Below are 27,142 nucleotides of genomic sequence, written 5' to 3'. Positions count from 1 at the left end.
AGCTTGTGACACTAAATTTTTTTGGCTTGTTTATATTTAATATTATGAATTTAATAATATTTAATATTACACCTTTTTACAAATTATTTTCGAACAGTTTATTTCTGGATTCAATTTGCTACTGCTTTAAGATACATGCATACATACTTATAAGTGAAATTGACCTGTCATATTCTCACAGTTTCCTTTTGGGGTTTTGGTATGGCTGTTATGCATCTAGTATAACAAAATATTATAGGGAATTAATTTATAAATTAAATTATTAACCTTTAGAAGTTGGTAACATCTCTTTTATTGCACACTTTCAATTTGTAGGACACTCACTATGTGACTCTTAGAACTTGAAGCTAAAATGGATTAGTTTACTGTTATTAGTTTATTACTTTACTCTCTTTAGTTTATTCTGTGTGTAGTTATCATTTGAAGTAGTAAATCTAGAAAGCAGTTTAAGAATGGAACAAAATCTCTTATTTACATGGGAAGAAAATGTAAAGGCAAAATAAGTTGTGATTATCTAGGTCCATGTGAGGTTTGTCTGTATTTACTCATCATCAATAGCTCATTTAGGTGAATCTCAACAGCTAGTAAATTTGAGTAGAAAAAATAAAATAAATAAATATTCTCTTTACATTATTATATTTTGTTTTACTTCATTTACTGATATTATTAAATAAAATATTTATATTTTGATTTTAGTAGTGATATTTATTTTTTCAATAATTTTCTTTATATTATTGTATAGAATTTTTATCATACTTTGTTAGATGCAAGCACTGTTGGTACTGCATAATATTGACTGATTATTTATGTACTATCCTAGGTTATCAAACAAAAGATGTGTATAACCTAGGATAGTACATAAATTCCTAAATATTACTTAAATTTTTTCAACTATGAATTTTTTTTAAAGATTTTATTTATTTATTCACGGCAGAGAGAGAGAGAGAGAAAGAGAGAGAGAGAAAGAGACAGGCGGAGTGAGAATCAGGTTCAATGTCGGGAGCGCGACATGGGACTCGATCCCAGGTCCCCAGGATCACACCCCGGGCCGAAGGCGGTGCTAAACCGCTGGGCCACTGGGGCTGCCCTCAACTATGATTTTTAAATTGATTTAAACACTATACTTTTTTGAAATAATTGCTCTTTTAAAAAACTCATTGGCTACTTTCCCCTAATATAAAGTTTATACCCAACTACCAATTTTAACTGATAGAAATATTAAATTGTGAAACATTAGAGTTGGATTAGCATTATATTGATTTCATCTTTTTATTTATTTTAATTGAAAATAAAGTGCACTACCAGTCCCAGTATTCACAAATATATGTACCCATGTTTTGTTTATAATATCACGAATATTAAAATTTACAGAAATTATAAATAAGTAAATTCATAAAAATAAACTGTGTAACAAACTCTAATTGAATAGTGATGGTAGTTTCTAAAATATAAAGATGAAAAATGCATAAACCTGTCCTTTAAGCGGCTCACATATAGCAGACAGACACAAGCAATGTCAATATAGCATGATAATAGCTAAAACCCTGCATTTATTGAGCACTTTATATGCGTCTGCGCTGCTTTTAGTAGTTTTACCTCATTTACTCCTCTCAACAACTCTTAAGAGTGGGTTCTATTACTATTTCTATTTTACAGAAGAGAAAACACTGCCTAGAGAGAATATGTAACTTGCCTAAGGTCACATAATTAGTAACTTGATAAGCTGACACTGAAACCAAGGAGCTTGAATCCCAAGGAAAAGAGGCATACACAAGCTGTGACAGAGAGATGATGCTGAGTTAAGCTTGATAAATAAATAAGAATGTGCAGTTAAGGGCTGCACAGTGATGGAAAAGGACGTTGTCTGCGTGAGGGGAAGTTTCTTGGGGGGCACCTTGGTGTCTTAGTGGTTGAGCATCTGCTTTTGGCTCAGGGCGTGATCCCAAGTTCCTGGGACCAAGTTCACACTTCCAGTAGGGAGCCTGCTTCTCCCTCTGTCTATGTCTGCCCCCTCTCTGTCCCTCATGAATAAATAAAATCTTTAAATAAATAAATAAACAAATAAATAAATAAATAAATAAAGCGAGTTTTCTGGGGTAAGAAAAGAGATTTAATGTGGGCAAGGAGCTACGAGACCAATGGCTATATGAGGGAAACTGAAGGTTTCCCTTTAGTTTCCCTAACTTCCAGTTAGCACAACCATATTTCTCAGAGTAAGTCTGTAGACCACCTGAAGAAAGGAACCCTTTTAAGCATATTGAATATACAGATACCCAGATTGTGTCATAGACCTACTGTGTAGGACCATAGATCTCTGCAGTGGGACCAAAAAAAGAGTATTTTAGTAGAGCATGTCAGGTGATTAACTGTTCTGCATAATAATTTCTAGGATCCTGTACAAGACTGGAAAATTTATGATGAAAAGTATGAGGAGACTAGGCCAATTTGACAGATAAGGGCCATATCATTGTAGTCCTCTTAAACTGTCCTCTTTGTGATTATATATATATATATACATATATCATCTATCTATCACATACCACATCTTCTTTATTCATTCATCTGTATACTGTATACTGATGGATACTTTCCATAATTTGGCTGTTGTTGATTATGCTGCTATAAACATTGGGATGCAATGTTCAATCAGTTCAATCCCTTCAAATCAGGGGCATATTTTTGTATCCTTTGGATAAATACCTAGTAATGTAATTGCTGGGTCATAGGGTAGTTCTATTTTTAGCTTTTTGAGGAACCTACACACTGTTTTCTTTTCATTTAAATTCAACTAATTAACAAATAGTATTTTATTAGTTTCAGAGGTAGAGTTCAGTGATTCATCAGTCTTATATAATACCCAGTGCTCATAAAATACTTTAGTTCCATCCACAAAGCTACAAATGGCAAGATTTCTTCCTTTTTATTTTTATTTTTTTTGGTGGCTGAGTAGTATTCCATTGTGTGTGTGTGTGTGTGTGTGTGTGTGTGTGCTGCATCTTTTTTATCCATTCATCTGTCAATGGACATCTGGGCTCTTTCCATAGTTTGGCTATTGTGGATGTTGCTTCTATAATCATTGGGGTGCAGGTGCCCTTTTGGATCACTACATTTGTATCTTTAGGGTAGATACCTAGTAGTGTAATTGCTGGGTCATAGGGTAGCTCTACTTCCAACTTTTTTTAGGAATATCAATTCTGTTTTCCAGACTGGCTGCACCAGCTTGCATTCCCACCAACAGTGTATGGGGGTTCCCCATTCTCTGAATCCTTACCAACATTTGTTGTTTCCTGGCTTATTTTAGCCATTCTGACTGATATGGGGTGGTATCTCATTGTGGTTTTTTGATTTATATTTCCCCAATGCCAAGTGATATGGAGCATCTTTTCATGTGTCTCTTAGCTATCTGGATGGCTTGAAGCTCATGCCATTAGACTATCCTACTCTTTATTGCAATCTTCATTAAACTCTTATCATACCCCTTCCTCTATTCTTTGAAGTTTATAGATCCTTACTCATTTAGACTATTTCCAATATTGCTCCTAAAATCGTTCTGATTTATATAAATTGTTGGTTTGCTTTAGCATGTCAGCTCCTTGAACCCATTTTTTCCAGGACCTTGTTCTCTGTCCTATCTCAGCCATCCATGCATACCCAAGTGCTACCTGACGTCTCTACTCCACAATGTCCAAGTGCTACCTGATATCTCTACCATGATGTTCAACTGAAATTTCAAATTTAACTTGAATAAACTGATTTCCCGATTGTTTTCTCCTCTCTAGGAGTGGAACACTTTTCCATACTTCCTTTCTAGGTTTTTGGCTGGTCTAATAATCAAATTGACATTAGATAGACTAACGGGAAAAACACAAATTGGATTTTATATGTATTTTATATATGTACCAGAGCCCTAAAGAAGGAACCCAAGAACAAATAGGTCACTTGGGGCTTATATGTCATTCTGAACTAAGGAATGTAGTAGGACTCTGAGCTTCAAAGGGGAGGAAGGTAATTCACAGGACAATAAGAAAAGCAGGCGTTTGGTAATTAAATGTTTGCCCTGCCACACAGATAGGTCCTTCAACAAAAAGTCATCTCTGGTAATAACTCTCTTTCTGGGCCACCCCCCCTCAAATATTTTGGGGAGTTAAGGGAGAGGTAAAAGTTTTTTCAAGTCCAGTGAGTCTTGACTGGCTTCAGCTCACATAATCTACATGCCAAAGTGACATATTTTAGGGTCATCTCTCTGCTCCCCCCTCACTTCAAATGTTATTTATGCAGTTTTTTTCTATGCCCATAAATTTCTATGCAATTCTTTTGTTTGCTCAGGCAAAACCTTAGAAATAACCTCAGACTCCTCTATTTCTCTTGAAGCCCATATCCAAAAAATTAGGGAATTTGATCATTCCACTTTAAAATATATACGCTCTTCATCCAACTGTCCCCAGTCACACTAATAAAAACCTTATTTAAACAACCATCATCTCCCAACATATTACAGTCACCTTCTAAGGAGTCTTTTACTTTCCACACTTAACCTTTCTGTAGTCTCTATTAATCTGCTTTTTTGCCCTGTTTTATTCATTGTAAGTGAGTTACCATGTCCAGTCCATACTTAAGTGGAGGGGATTCATGCAAAAGTGTAAATACAAGAAAGCAGATCTTTTTGGAGGCCTCTCTAAAAGGTGTCAACATCAGGCAACATATCCAGTTTCAGGGTTTTTCTTTAAGACTTTATTTATTTATTAATTTGAGAGAAAGCAAGAGAACACAAGTGGGAGGGGAGGTAGGGGGACAAGCAGACTTCCCACTGAGTGCAGAGCCCATTGCAGTGCTCAATCTCAGGACCCCAAGATCATGACTTGACCCAAAGTCAGATGCTTAACTGACTAAGTGACCAAGCACTCCAACATATTCAACTTTAACTATTAAGCCTGACACTCAGAATTTAAAGCTAGAAGCTCACTAGCCCTCTGTAGCAAAGAATTTAACTGCCTTTCAGCTTAAAAGCTGCCAACATGGTCATACCTATCAACACTGAAAAAGTCCAAGAATGGAAAGATTTTCTTTCCTTCCAGTTCAATATGAAGCCAGCCTAATCTGCGAATGGCAAGCTGTTCTGTATAGTTTAAGGTCAACCAGCGTAAGTGTGCAACAACTCCTGAAACCTTGGCATCTGTGTTTTGGCTGAGACTACACATGGCCTTGTCCTTCTGAGGTTCTTGGGACCTGGAGGCTTTGCTGAGGCCCATCCATCCCCCACATCTCACTTAAGACTCACAAGGATATAAAAATAGCTCCTAACCTATGGCCTCCATAAGCTGTAGACAGCCTTTCAGGCTAAACTCTTATGATCTGAGACTTAAAGACCTTGCTAAAAACTTAGCAATACAAAATCTATTGCATAGGTGTCGAACAGAATACATGTACCCTGCTAACAAAAGAAAGAGGAAAGAACTGAGCAAAGCACGCTGAGTTCATCCATCCAAATTTATCAGCAAGAAAAGTGAACCTTTCTTTGCTATTCAGAGAAGCTGAAAATATAACACTGGGAGAGTTCCTTCTACATGAAAAGAAATGCCAGGAATGAGAAACAAGTGTTTCTCTCAAACTTTAACTTTTTCAAATATTTTATTTGCTTTATAATTGTTTTTTATTATTAAGAAAAGTAAACAATCACATATCAATCTTTGATTTTATGATTTAAATGTGTTTATGTTTTAAAAAGTCCTAATCATTCTGTGATAATTGGTAAATAATGTTTACTTATATTTTCTCCAAGTACTTTTTTCTTTTTGGTAATTTAGCACTTTAATCTATTTAGAGTTTATTCAAATGACATTTAAGAATATATTTTCCCCTAATACTAACCAATTGGTAAATCCCAGCCTATTAAATAACCTGATATATTTCTCTTTCCCTTTTGAAGTACAATAAATTTAGAACTCTCAGTCTTCTCAAGTAGAAGTAAATATCAATACATTAGCCTTGGAGGAAAATTCAATAATAAATGCAAAATATAGCCAAGAATACATGCATATCCTTTAACTGAGACTTTATGACTCTATAAATATTTTAAAATATATAATCACAGAACTGTTTTGAGAATGTTATCACAGCATTAATTTTAAAGAAAAAATGGAAATAAACATCTAAAAGTAGAAGCCTGCCTGGCAAGAAGAATAAAATTATGCTTATATGGTGGAATTTTGTGCATTCATCATAAAGCACATTGAAAGAAAACATTTGATGTGAAAAGAATCTTGAGAATATAATCTGGGTCCAAAATTTAGGATAATGTACAGTAATTTCAATCAATTACCTTGCACATGAAAAGACTGGGAAAAGCACATAGATGATTTATCGGTGATTGTCTTTGGGTGATTGGATTATGTCTCGATATGTCTATCTATTTATCTATTTATCTATCTAATCTATCTGTCTAGTTATTCCCTTTTCTAGTTTATTCTTTTAACACTTGCTTGTCTCCCTTAAAGAACTTAAAATAATTGGAATCAGACAGGGACTGTTTTCATTAAATATACATCACAAAATCTGGTTTGTGATAGGCTCTCAATACCATTCATTATATGTTGTTAATAGAATGAGATCATAATTTGAAGTTGGCAACAGCCAGAAATACCAAGAATGCTCAAGAAAATGAACAAAGTGAGGGATAATAGAGACTCAACTCATAGACCAAGACATATGGAGATCCAGCAGTAATTGATTTGCATCTAGCTTCAGGGATTATGGGTCAGGAAGCAAGCTTCTCTCCCCGGGAAAAAAATAGTGGGTTAAACTAGGGATTCAGTCTCACATTACCTGTACAATAACTTGGGAGAATTATATAGGAACTTTAAAGTTCAAATACCATGCACTCCCAGAATTTAGATATGAGTAGACACTGCAATTTTCTAAAATTGAAGCAAATAAAAAGCAAAATAAAATTAATACACTTAATCATTGTTGAGGTAATCTATACTACCATCAACAATAGTAAGCTGGTTTAAATATACTGGTAATAAGATTAGCTATTGCTCTCCTCAGTTATGTTGCAGTATGTCTGGCGTAAAGTAATTATACTTGGTATTTGATTTTAATTTTTTTTAAATGATGAGCTGAGAAGAACTTTGTTTAGATGGTGAAGCTCTAATATGGCTCAAAGACAAAAAAAGTGCTTGGATTCTAATTGATTTGTATTTCTTTATACATTTACCATAGCTTGACAAAAGTATGCTATCACTATACTGTGATAGACCCATAAACTGGAATAATATACAGTTATGTAAAAGAATTAGGATATTCAATATATACAAATACATAGTAATTTCAAAAAAGCAAGTTGAAGAACAGTTTGTAAAACATATTATTCTATGTGTTAAAAGAAGAAAAACTCAATGACAGATATCTCTGTGTGTGTTTGCATTTGACCCTTAAGCAGCATGGGTTTGAATGGCACCAGTCCACATGTATGCAGATTTTTTTACAGTACAGTATTGTAAATATATTTTTCTTATAATTTTCTTAATATTCTTTTCTCTAGCTTACTTTATTATAAGAATACAGTATATAATAATGTAATATACAAAACATGTGTTAATCACTCTTTATTCCATAAGATTTCTAGTCAACAGTAGTCTATTAGTAATTAAGTTTTGATGGAGTCAAAATAATGTGCACATTTATGTGCAGATTTTTGACTGCACAGGTGTCAGCACCCTAACTCTGTGTTGTTCATGGGTCAACTGCAATGTATAAATGTTAATGTGTGTTTCTATTATCTATTTATCTATTTATGTATCTATCAATCTATCATATATATATATATATATATATATATATATATATGATCTGTAGAAGGTTATACAATAAATTGGTAAAATTAGAGGCCTCTGGATGGCTGGGGACTAGGAGTATAATACAAATTTTTTCCTGGAAAAAGGTGCTGCACCATTTGTAATTTGGGCTATGTAAATGTGTCATCTAGTTAAAAGTAAATTGTATACATTATATATGTACATATATACATATACATATGTATATATACATGTACATATACATATATAATATCTATAACCTCCCTATATATGTGTGTGTGTCCCAATATATATAAATATATATCCATACATATACACACACACACAATTTTAGAAAAGAATAAGTAAACAGGCATTTTATACACAGGCATTTTTTTTTTACTAAATCTTACAAAGCTCCAAATTTAAAAATATGTACACTGAGTCACCCCAAATTTAGAAAATAATAAATTACTTTACTATCACATAAATATTGCTAACTTCCCAGCTTTGAATAGAGTAGTATCCTAATTCTTTACTCCACTTGTGCCAGCCAGTTCCAAATTTTAGATTCTATAGCATGTAACTTCCCAACCATGGTGCTTATTCCTGATTTACAAAGGATGCTTAAGGGCAGCCCGGGTGGCTCAGCAGTTTAGTGCTGCCTTTGGCCCTGATCCTGGAGACCTGGGATTGAGTCCCACGTCAGGCTCCCTGCATGGAGCCTGCTTCTCCCTCTGCCTGTGTCTCTGCCTTTCTCTCTCTCTCTGTGTCTCATGAATAAATAAATAAAATCTTTATATATATATATGAAGAAAGGATGTTTAAATGTGAGCCACACTGTTTCGTGAAAATTATTTAGCTATGTAGAGCTAGATTGTCAGTATGTCAGATACGTACTTAGGACTCCATTGCTTTTTCTTCTTTGTCGGATTGGCTCTGTGTTAGATTTGTTCCTAGGAATATACCATCCACCTGATGGCCTCTGACAATTCAGATAGAAATTCATTCTATGACCTTAGCAACATTACCTGAGTGAGAACATTTCTTTCTCAAAATTCCAACACAATTCCCATATCTACGTTTCATTTAAATGAGTTGCCTCATGTGCCTTGCTTTTTTCTATCCAATAGAATAGTTTGGCTAGACCTTGGTTATATGCTCACACCTATTTCAAGGATATTGCACCAGCAATACTCAAAACAAATGCATTGAAAGTTTAGGAGAAATCACTCCCCAAAGGAAACTCAAATGCTGTTAACATAGTAAAATGGATTAGATGCTAACAACATTTAGGCAAAAACAGCAGATATCACCTACAAGGAGATATTACAAAGGGAAAAAAAGAAAAAACTTGCATTTTCATTTGGAGAAAATAGTACCAATAAAAGACCTGACTCAAATTGATAAGGTTGTTGAAGTTGGCCAAAGTATAAAGACCTAGTCTTGATTTAGACCTTGAGTTCAATTTACTGTTGCTTTCATTTTGGTTTACTGCCAAAAAAATAAAAAGTAAATAAGGAATATATATGACTTAAGGAATGAAGTGAGTGGAATCAGCTTCCCCATGGCTAACTTGGTTCCTCACAGAAGTGTACCTGATATTCATTGGTCAGCTCCCTGGACTGGAGGAGCCCCGGGCTATCTGTTCATTGCCATTTGCAGGATATACTTGATGGACACAAATTAGCTCTCAAGAATATGCCCACTAATATATAATGACTACCTTTTTATGACACAATTAGATATTATCCATTCCTTTTCTTACTCAGTCCTTGGGACAACAATATCTTAACAGTGAGATGAGTCATGGTAAAAATTAAAATCTAAGGCCAGGGAAGCCTAACGTGTCCTTAATACTTACTGGATCGCTGAACAAATAAATGACTGAATCTTCACAGAAAATTGGCACCTCTGAAAAAAGAAAATATTTTCAGTTAAAGTAGCCAATTTATACTACAGAAATCCAAATTATCAGCAACAACACCATTGATAATTAAAACAACAGAATACTGTAACATGTGGTGCATTTTTTAAATATAATTTTATAACTATAGGAATGCATGCTCAAATTAGAGTTAACACATTTAGATAAACATTTAATTTTATTAGACCTACAGGATTACCTTATACAATTTACCCTAATGGCTTAAAAAATATTTCGCTTATACTCAAACCTGTTTATGTACTCAACAGATTTGAGCCCAATTGATCATGTTTCACTTCAAGAAATTCTTATAAATAAACTTTAATCCCATAGGACAGATCCATTAATTATTCTTTCAGGGGAGGTATAATTAATGGATCTGTTCTATAGAATTATGGCATTCAGTAAATATTAATAATGCAAACTCATTCTACCAAGCACCTTAAGAGTACCTAAACAAATAGATCATTTTGTATGGCTGAAGCTTTCCGTCAACATTCCTGTAGGGAACATAAAAGCATGCAAAACAATTTAGCATCAGCTTTTCAGTGAGCTCTTCATAGAAGATTAAAGATTCTTTAGTGGAGCTGTTATGCATCCCAATAAAATAGTCTGTCAAATTTCATTTTTAAAGAAGTTATAAAAGCCCTAATGAAAGCTTAGAAGCTGAGTACAATGACAGTCTTGTGTTATAATCCTGAAAAAGCCTAGTTATATTGCTAATGAAGAATATTTTTTAAAAAACTTTTTATTTTAAACTTTAATATTTATAGAAAAGTTGAAGAAGTAGTACAGAGAACGCCCATATACCCCTCATTTAGTTTCCCCTATTTTTTAAATCCTACCTCAGCAGAGTACATTTGTCACAACTAAGAACCAATATGAGTACATTATTATTAACTAAACTTAGCAATGAATTCAAATGTTATCAGTTTTCCCTAATACTCTTTTTGCTATTGCAGGATTTTATCCAAGATATCACATTATATTTAGTCATTTTCTTAAGATTGTATTTATTTATTCATGAGAAACACAGAGAGAGAGAGGCAGAGACATAGACAGAGGGAGAAGCAGGCTCCATGCAGGGAGCCCAATGTGGAACTCGATCCTGGGTCTCCAGGATCAGGCCCTGGGCTGAGGGTGGTGCTAAACCACTGAACCACCAGGGCTGCCCTAGTCATATTTTTCTAATATCATGATCTGGTCCTCAGATTTCCCTTGTCCTTGATGACCTTGACTTTTACTTGTTAGATTTTCTGCAGTGTCCCTCAATTTGAGTTTGTCTGATATTTTTCTCATAATTAGACTGAGGTGGGAGAAAGACCACAGAGGTGAAGTATCCTCTTATTTTATGTCATACTATCTACATGGTGTTTACCTTGATCACTTGATGAGGTAATGTTTGATGACTGTAAAGTTATCATTCCCTATTTCATATTCTACTCTTTGGAATTAACTGACTAAAACACAGTCTAGGGATTGGGAGATGAGGTTTAAGTTTCACATGATGAGAAGGAGGGAGTATCTACATAAATTATTTGAAATTCTTCTGTAAGATAGATTTGTCTTTTCTCTCCAAGTATTTATTCAGTTCCTTATTTATATATGAATTGATGATTTTTAAAATTTTGTTTTATCATTTGAATTATAACTCCAATACTGTTTATTTATTTTGTTGCTCAAATTGTTCCAATGATGGCAATTGGGAGCTCTTTCACATTGGCTTCTTTATCTCTTTTCATACCCATCTTTTTATATTTTAAGCGTTTTCTTAATTTCTGGAATAACAAGATAGTCTAGAATCACCTAATACATTATTTGACCCACCCCTGGAATGAGTAATTTTTCCAAGGAGACAGGGTTCCTTTATTAGAAAAAATGTGTATCTAGGGATTGGACATTAATAAGGAATACTTTATTTAATAAAATCAGCATATTTCTCCGAAAATCATTGGGAAAATACATCTTCTGGGGCACCTGGCTGGTTCAGTCAGTAGAGCTGCCACTCTTGATCATAAATTTGAGCCCCTCATTGGGTACAGATCACTTAAAAATAATAGTAAGATAAAATACATTTTTAAAAAGTAACTCCCTAATTTATGAATTTTATGAAGAATATTTCAAAACAATTTTAATTATAATATTATATAAATGACTAACTTGACAATTTTATATCCATCTATAGTATCAAATATACATGATTTGTGAATCAGTTAGGAATTCATTTCTTCAAGTCAAAAGAAAACAGAGTACTATGTCAAGGTTATTACAATGAGCACATATTTTATTTTTCAATAATAAAAGGAATAGAAGCTTAGAGAAGATATGTCATTCAAAGTATCAACATTCTTGGGTCACCTGGCCAGCTCAGTCAGTTATGTCTCGGCCTCTGGCTGAGGTCATGGGTACAAAAGAGTTCATATTGTACACTGTACATTTCCATTTATGTGAAATTCTAAGAAAGGCAAAACTAATCTATAGTGATCTAATCTATAGTGATACAGCATATCAGTGTTTCCTGGGACCAGAAAGGGGGTGGCATGTGAATGCAAAGGAGAATGAGGGAACATTTTGATGAAAATGTTCTATGTCTTGATAGTAAGTTCAAATTATTCAATCATCCTAATGTTAGAAAGAAGCAGGCATCTATTGGACTTAGAACCAGAAAATCAGGTTTTTAGACACTTGTTGGAATTAGGATAGACTTCTTATAACCTGTAAAGAACATCTTGTGCAGTCGCTACTGGGTTAGAAAGTCAAAGCATATTACATGAATTGAGGAGATTCCTTTTCTTGGGATGATTTTATTTTACAGAATAAGTCTATATTCCAAAGATAGTCACTTTTAAATTATTGAGAACTGGCCATACCTCAGAAATATATCAAAAGCAGATGAAGCCATGATTCTAACAAATATTTTATGAGGAAAATTGTGAAAGAACATAACTGTTAGCTTTTAAAAACTTCAAATGTAACTTATGAAGTACTTTGTTAAACTGTATTTAGATATGCAATTACATTGAATTTGCTATCATTAAATGAAAGGATAAGTTAATTAAAGTATGAGGTTGGATAAAATGTATATGTGAAGGATTTACTGTAGTATCAGATATCAAAAAGTGTAAGCAAATTGGATCACTGAAATGCAAATGTAAAAACAATGAGCTAAAAATTAAGATATGGTTTTTCTATTTTTGCTATGTATTTTCATTTTAATAACTAATTAAGTGCAGTATATCGGATGTCATATAAGATTAATTTGTTTTTTTAAAACATGTTTTCAAAATTCCCTAAGAGCAATAGAATTAAAGTGTCGTACTATAAGATGGATTTGAGAGTTAAAGCTGGAACACAGTTTTCTATAAGAATGACGTTCGAAGAATCAAGGTTAGATGATGGAAATTTCACAGTTTGCTTTTTAACAGTGCTTAGAATGACACATTTATTTCTGGGAAGTTGTGGGAGATAACTTTAAAAGAAGTTAACCATGAAGCTTGATCTTGGTTCTGTTCTTACGGAAGTTCAAAAATCTTCATCTGCAAGAATATGATACAGGCTTTTAAATTTTCACAACTTAATGTCATCTGTCTCCTGAATATATGATTTTTAAGGGCATGATACTTTAATATGCTATGCAGAATATCAGTTCTCCATAAAAAGATGAGATAATTCAACTATATATGAACTGTGTTCTATTACCTGCTTAATTTCACATAAGAAATCTCATAAAACAAATAGCTCAGGAAGCTTGTTTTTCTAGTGTGGGGAAAAGAAGTTTCACTCATTTTTTTAAATTTTAGAATCCTGTGGTAAATTTACTTCTAAGAAAACCTTTGTTTCTCCATTATGTCATATAATCAGATAGTGGAAGTCAGGGGAAGTTCAGAATATTTCCTGATTTTGATCAGATAATGGACAAGAAGTTCTGAATAAATTTAGAAATTAAGTCAGTAGCTAATTTACCTCAATTATCTAGTCTATGTGTTTTTCTGCTTCCTTCAATAGCTTATTGCACAGTTTTTACCTAATTTCCTCCTTTAGATAATTTTAGTCAATGTGCACCCTTACATCAATTTCAGAAGTAGGTGCAGTACATGTTACATAAAAATTGTACTGGGTATGTTGGTTCCTCTGTTTATGGCTGTTATGCATTGTTGCTGAAATAATTCTGCTTTAAGGATATTTAAAATATGTCCAATTTATGGTACACCTGAATCAAATGAATTGAAAATAATCTCATGAATGGAAAGAGACCTAAGAATTATAACAGTTGCAACTTCTATTCTTTGAATGTGTTTTTTTTTGGGCATTTAGATCAGCCAAACTGGTCTAATCATTCCCTTATCATAATCAAAATTAATCTATTCTTTTGCTTTAAGCTTCACTGCAAAATTTTCTGTATTTCAGTGCAGGCACAATTATTGACCAAGCTGGAAAATGTTGCTGTGCTTTCTTTTCAGTATTTTATTTGCTTATCTACTTAAAAGGGAGAATTATTCTGAGAGAGTGAGTTAAGGACATAGTAACATAACTTCTGTTGCCACCTATTATTAGTATTTTTTCTTGCTTTTAGAAAAAATAATGGTAACCATCTCATCCATTCTTCCTTTTTAAGGCTAATCATCTTATTTAAAATGTTTTAATTAAAAAATAAAATAAAATGTTTTAATTGTTTACACTTTTACAGGACTAGAAGGACAGCATTAGCAATTCCAGTAATTCTCTTTTTGTGTAAATCCTTTACTCTTACATTTCTTTTTGTTTTGTTTGGCAGAATGTAAGAAAGATTATAAAATATCAAAGGCTAGGAATATGGGAATTTAAAAATTTAATATTTATTTTGCAATTTTATATTAATGGCAGATACAGCTTTTGTAATGAATAAAAGCTGGATATAATTATTTAAATCTTCACTAATAAAAGTCAATAATACTTTAAAGATGTGCTTGAAAATCAGTCTGAAAGACATAGAAATAGCATAGTGAACCCTCACAGACACAGTATAACTTTAAAAAAAAAGCAAAAGTCTAAAGTAAGCAAATAAAATTTTAAATACTGCACTACTATAAAGATGATCATGGTCTTTAATAAAATGTACTTGAATTGTACAGTAAGAAGTGATAATTAGACTAATCATTCAGATAACTCTTTCTAAATAAGGAATGATTCAGTATATGACATAATATGACTTTTTCTACATCCATATTTTATTTACTTGTTTTTATATTAAGAAGAAGTATTTGATTCTAAATTAGGAATAAAAAGAAATAACTACCAAAATGTATCTCTTTAATTCAATTGTGTTTTGGTTGCAGAGTGCAGACATGAGCCCAGCAAGTAGCACCACTTCACTTCCTGTTAGTCCTCTTACTGAAGAGCCATTGCCTTTCAAGGTAAAAAATAAACAAAAAATGATTATTTAAGCTATTTTTAGGATAATTAAATACTTTAATATCTAAAATAATTCATGGTTTAGATGAGAAGGTGAGCTGCTTAATATGTAACTAATTTCAAATGGTAAAATATTTGTTGTGGTTTTTGTTGTCATTCTGGTTGGTAAATGAAAGTAAAGTTTGAAATAGAAGTAATGCTTTAAAAGACTACCCCATGTGCCTTGCATGTAAGAAATAGTAATTTCTTTGTAATAGTTTGATGTCACATGAAGTAGTTTTCGAATATCTTCTGTATCTTAATTTAAGTAATAAATTTAAGAAGAATTATTTAGTCCTCATTGAGAGATTACATTTTCATTAGCTGGTTACATTTTCATTGATGACTCTAGCTCATAATTAATTAATTATGTGATCTTTACAAATAATGATCAAAATAAAAACTGAAATACGGAATCATTCCCCCCAAACAGGTTGTATTTTTTAAATATTTAAGTAAATATGTAAATAAGTATTCAAGCAGTATGGTTTGTAGAATTCTTCAGCTTGGGAGACTAGATACATTACAAGTAAGAAGTCATTTTCTTGTTTTGCTGCTTAAGATTAGATGTATCTCTTTAAACCAAAGCTTATAAATCAGCTATATTGTATTTGTACCAGGGATGTTTAAATTTCATTAAAATTATTATAAATAAAGGCAATACTTAAGATCTCAGGGAAAAAAAAAGTTGGAAAGTTGGGATGATGTACTTACATGCAATAGTTTCAGTCTAATTTGGCTTAAAGATAGGTAAAAGTACATTTGGGGATTCATTATGATTTTCATGATTTTTTAATTTTATCATAAAATTGTTTATTATTGTGGTTTTTTCTTTTTCTTTTTCATATGAAGATTATAACTTACTTAATACTGCTTAAACCTAGAACAGTAGGTGGTATTGATTTCTAAATATTCAATTTGCTGTATTGTTAAAATGAGAATAATAGAAAGCTATGAATATCATTGTGTGTCTTTTGTCTTCTATTTATAGATGCTTTGTTGCTTAATGATAAATAAGGGGCACCTGTGTGACTCAGTCAGTTAAGCATTCAACTCTTGATTTCAGTTCAGGTCATGATCTCAGGGTCCTGAGATCTAGCCCCAAGTTGAGCTCCATGCTCAGCAAGGAGTATGCTGGAAATTCCCCCTCTCTCTTTGCTCCTCCCTCTGCTCACGCTTTCTCTCTAAAATAAATAAATCTTTAAAAAATGATAGCCAATAATAATTGTTAAAAGGTTATTTTAGATCAGAGAATTATTAAATACTGAATAGTATCCTGATTATGTTATTTATTGAGAAGTCTTTATTATTCTACAATAAAGGAGAAAATACTAAAACTTTAAAGTTTACTGTTACTGCATGTAACGTCTTATAGTATATGGGACAAAATTTACAGAAGAATCACATCTTTAACAAGATTTTAATTGAATTCTCAAAGCATTACTAGAAATCATTTTTTCTTTTTAATATATTGATAATGGCTATACTCCTTCAAAATTAATGTATTTTTTAATGGAGGTAAAATAAAAGGTCAGATATATTCCAAAATATGCTGACACAAAGTTAATATAAATATAATTGTTTTAGTTTCTGTGACTGCTTCTAAGAGATCAATATTATTCCCCTGTTAATGTGTGTAAGTGGTTTTATAAGAAATTAAAACTTCTAAGCACTTATAATACATAATATTAGTGTTGGTAGCCACTGTAGTTATAATGCCTCTTAATTTGCTTCTTTTGTGAAAGGAATATCATGTATTCTTTTATCATATATAGAAACATCTCAATCGTATTTAATAGTGTCAAAAATTAAAGTTTGAATTTCTGAAGTAAAACTCCTGCTATACTTCATAAATGTAAATGAGGAGCTTTTATGTAAATAAGGAGTAAGGGTCCTTATTCACCACTATTCTCATCATCGCCTATTGCATTCATGCCTGGTCATGAAAGCATTTGAGTGTATCCCTTCATAGAAAAAGAGGTATGAAGGACAATTTTATACACATACTACCATAAACTCACAGACTTCCCAGTCACATTCCTGGCTCTGAGAATTTTCCAGGATTCCAAGTTCATACAATTGGGCACGCAATTGTTATGGACACATATTTGCAAACAAAAGGCAAATGTATAATCTCTATTTTTTTAATAAAGCATTCGGAGTGACTTACACAAATGGTATGTTACTTACCACAACATCATTACAGAAGGGCCAAGGTATACTAATTTTGCATGCGTGGGAATAATATTTTATCAAATAATCATAATAGAATCATAACATTTCAGGATTAGTCATCTGTGAGTTTGAGAAGAAAGGAGAGAAAATAGAACGTTTGGCTGCTAATGACAGTGTTTATGTTTCTTTTTTATAGAATAACACTGAAACAAGTTGACATTGTTAAGTTTGATGTGCCCATTCCACCCTATGCTACTCTTTTTTCCCTCTGCTATTCTCCTTCATTTCTCTCAACCATCTAATCACTTCCAATCTAACCAGCCTCCTTTCTCCCTATGTTAGGCTCAGTCAGGTAGATATTCCACACCTAATGCCTTGGAGTCACCAAATATTACTGTTCTTTCATAAGTAATACTTTTATTTGTACATACACAGTTATTAGTAGCCTTAGTCCATTCCTGGAACTAACAATCTGGAAGCTGAAGCTGGCTTATTGTTTCTTGACCTCTCCATAATAATAACCTTTATTATGGGCATGTTCTTTTGGTCAATCATATTTATCCCCTATTTTAAAGTTTATTTGCACTTCATTGAAGCATGATCTCCAGATTTTAGTCTCTTTTTCTCCAAAAATCATCTTTTCTTTGATTAGATATATTAGCAAAAGATATTATCCTACCTTGCCCCTATATCCTTATCTTGTGATAAATTCAACAGCAGGAAATGAATTCAATTCTATTTTTCTTTACACCCTACTTCAAGAGTATACAAAGGCATTAAAGAATACCCTCCATTCACCAATTTTCAAGATCTAAATATAAACAAATGTAGTTTTCTCATTGCCTTTCCTGGCCCACTGAATGCTGCTTTTCTGTGATACCAGGGCTCTTGGAGTGTCTAATGAGATTGGACATCTAGTGCCTAGATCCAAAATGGAGCCACTCTGTTGGAGGCCCAGCCACCTTCCCTAGGAGCTGACTCAGAGTGGTTCTGGGATATTTCTGGAGTCTCCCCTCCTTGTGAAATCCAAAGTTCTTAGACTCCTTTTTCTCACCTTCAGAAATTACTATTTAGTCTAGACTAAAGAAGTCCTCCCCCCTTTTTTTTAGTTTCCCTTGGAGATTATTCTTCTCTTCTTTAATCAACCAGAGCCTGGAAATAATCTTCTCGGTGTACTTTTTAGAAATAGAATAGAGGAAAGGAATTGTCTGAACTGTGAAGATTTTTCTTACCTGATACAAACCTCACTTTAAGAAGCACAGAGCCACCTTATTGAAGCAAAGGACAGAGGTGGAAATAAATAAATTAATTTCTCAAAAAAAATAATCTTGTCATGCAGTGCTGGGATATTAGGGAAAGGAATGATGCTAATTCTGTTTGATCATAGAGCCTAAACTCAAAACTTAGTGACAAACATAGTTTCCTCTCAGTTATATAAATAGTATATAGAAAAAAATAGTAATCCCAGAAAATACACACATATCAACCATTAACTATATGGATGCCTCATACTTTAAATTTGTTTGTGTATAGTTTCTGTAATGATTACTTACTTCTGCTTTAAAACAATATCAATTTTTAAGAAAGCAGAAGAGTTGAAAACATTAGAAGCAATCTTAGCCTAGTTGGGGACAGATCTCATTCTGAGAGTTTCTACCTGTATGACTGTGACCCTATTACTTGGTGTAATAATTTTCCCATCCATAAAATGGGAACAGCAGCAAATTCTTCTTCATTGGGTTTTTATAACATTAAGCAAGTTAATAAATAGAAATTGCCTCAAATAACACATAGTACCAGTATATGTATTAACTATTATGTTTTGCAGAACAGATAACTCTAAGTTAAGGCAAGAGGTTCCGTATGTTATAAATAACATGAAGCAGAAGTATTTCCACTTAATCCTTTGTACTTTATTTCCCAATGTGAGAATAAACATAAATCCTTTACTTCACAGAAGAATATTTAATATTCATTTCTAGAAGTCATGCTATTTATTTTCTGCCTTGAGTATTCAAATAAGGTCATATATCAGATTCCTTGTAGGAAATATAATTAATGGAACTGTTCATTAATTATGAGGGAGAAGGAGTAAATACAATGAATCTGTCTTAAGGGAAAACTGGTGAATATAATAAAACATTATTGGAAAAAAAGAAATACATAATTAATAGATCTGATAAGGACATATGGTATCTTTTTATCAGGAATACACTGTGGCATGTTTTCTTTAATTTCCCAGACCTTCCCTATGATTCAACCTGGTACCTCCTAAACTCAAGCTCCACTGAAAGAACATTGTTCAGTCACATTAGCTACTGGAAAAAAAAACACACTGTAAATGAAGCACTGTTGATATTTTGTTCTTTATATAACATCAGTATACTGATTCTGACATCAGTATACACTGTCATTTCATTTTGTCTCACAATATAACAGAAAAGAGCCCATTTGGAGACTCCAGGAGAGAGAAGTCAGATAGTGGTATGATTTCTGCAACATCATCTGTTGTAGACCTTGAATAGAGTTGGAATTTTTTGTGTGTGAGTGTTTATTGCTATTGTTTCTCATTCAGTGAATTTAATTCTCTCTCTTATTACTGGAAATCACTTTTTTCATGTCTCAAAAATAACCCCAAGTGGTGTATTCTGCATTTTTGTTATTTTTTTTTACTGTGTCATCTACTCACTCATTCATTTGTTCTGTCATTCATTCATTGTGAATCAATTTATTGATTTGTACTTGATAATATTCTAGGCACTGGTGTTTAAACAACCCATACTAAATCCTGCCTTCATGGTATTTGAGCTCTAGAGAGGAGAGGTAGACAATAAACAAATATATATGTCAGATAGAGATGATAGACGCTATTATGAAGAATAAATCAGGGTTTGGAAGATAGAAAGTGACCCTAAAGTATGATATTGTTTCAAACAGATGGCCAAAGAAAGCCATTCTCATTAAGGGGAATTTTAGCAGAGATCATAATGAATAAAGGGGAGTGGGCTAATCATCTATGGGAAGAGGGTTGAGAAAAAGTGCAAAAGCAATAGAGTAAACATTTGTCCATTTCAGAATCAACAGAGTGCCCTGTGGCTGGAGCAGAGTGATTGAGGGGGCAAGTAATAAGAGATCAGGGGAGAGAGAAACCAGATCATGAAGAGTCTTGTAAGCCAAAGAAAGACTTGAGATCTTGCTTTACATGAGATGGGAGACCATTAGAGTGTTTGGGGAAAAAATGGCATAGATAGACTTTATTTTAAAAGTATTACTCTGAGTTTGGAGACAGAGTAGAAAAAGGCATAAGACTCCTACAGGTGAGAGATGATGGCAGCTTAAACTGGAAGGGTAAAAGTTAAGAGGGTAAACATTGGTGGGATTTTGGACGCATTTTAAATATGAATCTGCAGGATTTTTTAATGGATTATATAGGGGATATCAAAAAAGATCAGCATAAATAAATAAAAATTAAAAAAAAATTAAAAGGTGATCCCTGGGTGGTGCAGCGGTTTGGCGCCTGCCTTTGGCCCAGGGCACGATCCTGGAGACCCGGGATCGAATCCCACGTCGGGCTCCCTGTGCATGGAGCCTGCTTCTCCCTCTGCCTGTGTCTCTGCCTCTCTCTCTCTTTCTCTCTCTGTGACTATCATAAATAAATAAAAATTTAAAAAAAATTTTTAAAAAGATCAGTGTTGAAGATTATTTCTGATTTTAATGTTCTCAATGCCCCCCCCTTTTTTATTTCTTTTGCTATCTTTCTGATGTTGCAAATAAGTAGGTGTATCATAATATAGAGATTAATGAAGTATTTGTTGGTTTGGCTTAATTTTCTTAGTAGTAATGAGAGACTAAAGGAGAGATGGCAAATAATGTCCCTGTTGCTATGGTTAATATTCAGTCTTACAGGGAATGGTAATTTCTGGTAATCTATTTTTCTTCCACATAACTGAAAACCATACAAGTGCAGCTAGATTTGATTAATAATTTGAGGTGGATTCTAATAGACCAATGACAATGGGACAGAAACAGGATTCCTTATGCTTGGAAGAAATAAGCAGGAATTTTTCCCCCAAAGGACAGCTGATGAATTTTTAATATAAAATCACACTGATTATATATTTAAGGAATATGTTTATGATATGATAATATGTTTAAATGCAAAATGGCACTAAGTGTTTTCCTAATAGTACTAAATTTTAAGAGGGATTTATTATTAATAATATGTATATTTCAGCAATTATTTTTGAAGACTTAAAAATAAAATGATTGTTTCAGTTATCAGTTTCTTTGTAATAAAGCATTTTAAAACTTGGCAGCCTAAAACTATATATATATATATATATTTTAGATTTACTTATTTATTAGAAAATGAGAGCACAGAAGCAGGGGGTGGAATGGGGAGGGACAGAGGGAGACAGAGAGAGAATCTTTTTTTTTTTTTTAAGACATAAGAACTCTTTTTTAAAAAAGATTTTTTTATTTATTCATGAGACACACACACACGCACAGAGAAAGAGAGAGAGAGAGAGAAGCAGAGACAGAAGCAGTGTCCATGCAGGAAGCCTGACATGGGACTCGATCCAGGGTCTCCAGGATCAGGCCCTGTGCTGAAGGCTGCTCTAAACTGCTGACCCACCCAGGCTGCCCAACAGAGAGAGAATCTTAAGCAGACTCCACACCGAACACAGAGCCCATTGAAGGGCTCAATCCCACAACTCTGAGATCACAATCTGAGTTGAGTGCTTAACCAACTGTGTCATCCAGGTGCCCCAAACAATAATTTCTTATTGCTGTTTATGGTTCTCTAGGTTGACTAAACTTATGTAGACAGTTCTCATTTGAGGTTTTACAAGTGGGTACAGTAAGAAGTAGGTGGAGAATGGAGTTATCTGAAGGCTGAAGTAGAGTAGATACCCAAGATGACTCCTTTTGGACTAGCTTGAATTTCCTGGCAGCATTTTCTCACAGTATCTTGAAGTGATTAGGTTTGTTACAAGACATCTGGCTTCCCCATTTTGGATGTTCCAAGAAGTGGAAGCTGCCAGGCCAATTATGGAAAAGACGTAAATATATACAGCTTCACCTCCACATCTTTCTGTTGGTTAAGCAGTCACATAGTGTTAGTGGTCCCTGAAATAACTTCAGCATTCAGATACGTGTTAGAAGGACTCACAGAATTCAGTATGTAGTAATAAGGAACACATGTACTCTTCTCCCAACAATGTATGTGATACGTCCACCCATTAAAGCCCATTAGCAATACCCAAAGATTCAGAGGAACGCTGTTGTAACTAGAGTAGACAGAAATTCCAAACTCCTAGAAAGAAGTCAAGTGTTCAGCATTAACAATATTGTTTATACAAATTGCTTAGGCACAGTGAGCCACTCTTATTATAACCTTTTTTAATTATTGAAGCATAATTGACATACAGTTATATTAGTTTCAGGTATACAACAGCCACTCTTATTATTTATGGAAAGTTTGATATGAGTGTAAGGCACCAGCTACCAGTCAGATTCTCAAAAGTCAATCAGTGGCCAACCTTGAAAGCAAATCATTCTACAGGTAGCGTATTAGTTTGCCAGGGCTGCCATAATGAAATACCACGGGTAGGTGGCTAAAAAAATAAAATAAAAATAAAAGTATTTTCTCACAGTTCTGAAAGAAATCATTTTAATTCCTGTTAGGCAACATAGTGTTATGTTACAGTGATTCAACAATTCCATATATCACCAGGTGTTCATCACAAGTGACCTCCTTAATCTGCATCACCTATTTAACCCAACCCATCACTCACCTCACCCCTAGTAATCATTGGTTTGTTCTCTATAATTAAGAATATGTTTCTCGGTCTCTCTCTCTCTCTCTCTCTCTCTCTCTCTTTTCCCCTTTGCTCATTTGTTTTGTTTCTTTATTTCCACATATGAGTGAAATCTTACAGTCTTTATCTGACTGGCTTATTTCACTTAGCATTATACTCTTTAACTCCATCCATGTCATGGTAAATGGCAAGATTTCATTCTTTTCTTGTGGCTGAGTAATATTACATTGTGTATATGTACCACGTCTTCTTTATACATTCATTAATTGATAGACTCTTGAGCTATTTCCATATCTTGGCTATATAATGCTAAATAATGCTGCTATAAACATAGGGATGCATGTATTCCTTTAAATTAGTGTTTTTATATTCTTTGGGTAAATACCTAGTAGTGTTATTGCTGGATCATAGGATAGTTCTATTTTTAACTTCTTGAGGAAACTCAATACCGTTTTCCAGAGAGGAATGACAAAAGTTTGCAGCAATCTTTAATCAACTACACTGAATAAAAATGCTGTGTGATAGTCTTTTCTTAATCAGTGTTCAGCTCTACTAAATTCTCAGTCAGATATAAGGAGTTTTGGTTTGAGGGAGTGTAGGAGGAAATAGATTTCCTTATGTTTATGTATATTCATCAATGTACTTATTTGAATATATTTTCCACTGCTATTTTAATTTCCCTTAAATTTGGGAACTTCACTTAAATGTCACCATATTTGAATTAATTTATAGTCCTTAAAATCTTAGGTTGAGAATATCAAAGAATTGTGGCTTTAAAAAATTAGTTTGCTAAATCCCCAATTATAAATACCAACAGTAGAATTTGAATTGAAATAACAGCTACCAAACAATACTTTCTATATTATGTTATACAAATATACTATACAAGTATATTTTATGCAAACTTTCTTCCTTTAGGTCTGTCAAAATAAATTTTAAATGAATAGTATACCTATTATTTGACTTTTTTAGATTGCATTACTAATATATGATGAATGCTCTACTAGCAAGAAAAACCATAATTTTATATTCTGATAAATAAAATTATTTTTACATAAATTAAAGCCAAAACAAATTTTGTCTAATTTGTGTTAAAAGATATGCAGTATCTCCCAGGCATATTAAGCCTCAGAGAAAAAAAAATAATGGGAAAAATAAGCAAATACTTTGATGTTGCATAGTATTGTGTTACTGTCCAGATCCTTCTCACACATTGTCCAGATGATTTCAGGAAGACATGTGCAAGATATAGAATTTGTCCATATTAATACATGTTAAAATCATGGCATACCTCTCACCCCAGCTCCAACTCACACATCCATTTTATTCCTTAAATTTAAATCTCACTGAGTTTTTTTTTTATTGTTGCATAGGTTGGTGCCTTAGAGTTTTTGAGTTCTACAAGTGGTACTATAGAAGACTGTCTTTGTTACAAAGCTTATTTCAGTCTTCTTTCAGAACATTGGGCTGTATTCTGCTTTCTCTAGTCAGAGTCTCTTTGACATGTTTAGTGGACAAGAATTACTGAGCATCTGTCAAAAGTTACCTTGGAAAATGGAGTTCTGGGATCCACTTTCTCTACAGCCGACTTAAACAGAACCCCCCAAAACTACAAGATACATAGATTTGGATTGGCTTTCATGACTTGCAAGAGTAGGGATTTTATAGGAAAATCCTGAATTTAGAGTTACAGACACAGAACATGGCAAGATAGGTAAAATCCAGGCACAGAATGTGGAAAGCTATTTCTGGGTTCATTTGCACATAAAGACAAAATGTTGAACTACTGTAGGAAAATCCTAAAGCCAATAAAATTCTTGAAAACTTGAAAAATAAAAGCAACTTTATATTTCTTGAAAAAAATAACTTTTAAGAAGCTGAGTCATTATGACTTCAGCTTTGGTTTGGGGATCTACCTCAGTGAAACATATGTTCTATCTGCCAGCAAGATGCCAGGACAATTTTATTTAGAAGCAGTTGAAATCAATATGTGGTCCGTGCTGTGTTCTTCAACACCTATTCGTCCTCAGCGTGTAGAAAACTTTAATATGAAATAATAGAAGAGGCAGCAATCATTGCTGTGCACACCTATAAGAACAAGATCTCTTTTAACATCTACTGCAGATATCAGATTCAGAATGGGCCGAAGGTAAACACTTAAGATGATGACATCATTATCAATGATAATTTAAGCAACTAATCTCATGTATAGCACATGCAGTGTTTATTTCTTACTCTAAATGTTACCATTTCATATACATTCCGGATCATAAACACCCACCTTCGTTGTTTTTAAATCTAATCTCTAGCATTGTTTCAGAGTTTACTTGTAACCGTGAAGTGTACTGTAACATATTTTTCCTTAGTTAAGAAATTAGCAATCAGGGTACAATTCAAAGACTATGATTCATTATTAATATGTCCATTTGAGATGGACTGTGAATATGAGAAGCTATCAAAAGTTGACTCATCATGAATTTAGTTTATCTAGCAGTAACTTTCATCTGTTCTATTTTGGAATTGTCTACTTCTTTAACAAACAAATTTTAGAAGTTGAGTGATATCATTGTGCAGCTGCAACTGTAAAATAAGTTGTCCATGGATAAAGTGCAATGAATTCTATCATCTATCAAATCATTTAGAAATGGTTGTATTTTCTCTAACTACGTAAGATTAGAGAATATAAATAATAAAATGTTTTTTAAGACATTGGTCATCCATTGTTTTAATTATATGATACAGAGGTATTAAATAGCCATAATGACAGGTACAATTGAAAAAGTAAAATAAGCAAATACTCTGTTCTGAAGTTTTTGTGTCACAAATTGAGCATTTCTTCAGTGCAGTTTTCACACCGCACATAATTTTGATAAATTCTATTATGCCTAGTAATTGTGTAGGAAAAATATTGGCACAAATTTAAAGTTGGATAATTATGAAAAATCAGAAAATTCTATTTACTCTTGTTATAATGAAGATAATGTAGAGGAATTTATTAACATCACTTTAAAATGCATTCCAAAGAGGTAAGGAAAAGTGCAATGTGTTTGCACAGAAACTTACTTTTATACTCTTGAATAGTGGCTGGTTCATAGCACAGAAAATTGGAAGGTAGACAATTGCCAGATGGATGTATTAGACTCTAATTAACAGCCTAATACAAATAATTGTGAAGGTGGATAGAATTTGAATATTCTGAGTACTGTTGGTGTCAGATTCTTACCTAAGAAAATTGTCTGCTTTAAGTTCCTGCATTATATTATCAATAGTCAGCTTCTCTCTGTATTAGACATGTCCTTTTCTGCAGGTAATCTGTTTTACTCTGGTAATTCTGATAGGAAGCCTTTATGTCAGGAGTTGTGACAAACAATTATGAAGTTGGCTAAACCTGTTATATTAGAATTTTACTGCATATATTTCTTATTAAGAATAGAGATTAATTTAGAGTAGTTAGGCTCTGCCTAACAAGAAAGACTTTGGCAGCAGTATTTGATCCTGAAAGTTTTTAAAAATCTGAACAGAGTTGTCAAAGCATAATTAAGGGTAGAGGAATTAAGCTCACTTTTCTCCCTTAAGTGTCTCTGTGAGGCAATAGAACCTTTGGCAACAGATCCAAGTAGAAGAATGGAGCAATGCCAGTTGCTGTGCCATGATAAAGAGAGATTGGTCATAATTTCTGGTAGTAATGCCCACAGGAATAAAGCTGACAGTGGTCTATCTTCTTATTAACGTTAGCCATTTCTCTCCTTCTCTTTTCTTGCTCTTTCTTATGGGCCTTAGTCACTTGGCGATATTATGTGTCACTGGTTTTGTCATCCATCACTATTTGTGCTACATTGTTGAATGTGGTGAGTCATTCAGAGCAATTAATTAACATTTATTGAGTCCCTGCTATGTGTAAAGCTTATGTAAAGGTATTGGGAGAAATATTTTATTCTGATTATAGAAAGCTACAGTAAATCATAATGCTTGTTGTAGAGAGATACAGTCTG

At 33.2% G+C, this 27,142-nt stretch overlaps 1 protein-coding gene across 4 annotated transcripts in view; it reads left to right on the top strand.

The window, feature by feature from the left end:
- Window positions 1–27,142, top strand: part of CCSER1 (coiled-coil serine rich protein 1) — a 1,364,327-nt gene that overhangs the window by 538,636 nt on the left and 798,549 nt on the right. For all 4 annotated transcript variants that reach the window (XM_038582134.1, XM_038582135.1, XM_038582136.1 and 1 more), the window contains exon 7: window positions 15,039–15,116. In XM_038582134.1, coding sequence (XP_038438062.1) covers window positions 15,039–15,116 — 78 coding nt within the window. The remainder of the gene's footprint in view (window positions 1–15,038; window positions 15,117–27,142) is intronic.

Source organism: Canis lupus, chromosome 32 (assembly GCF_011100685.1).
Source record: "Canis lupus familiaris isolate Mischka breed German Shepherd chromosome 32, alternate assembly UU_Cfam_GSD_1.0, whole genome shotgun sequence".
NCBI lineage: Eukaryota > Metazoa > Chordata > Mammalia > Carnivora > Canidae > Canis > Canis lupus.
Note: the sequence above shows the minus strand (reverse complement) of the source record. Positions and strands in the feature narration are given on the sequence as shown.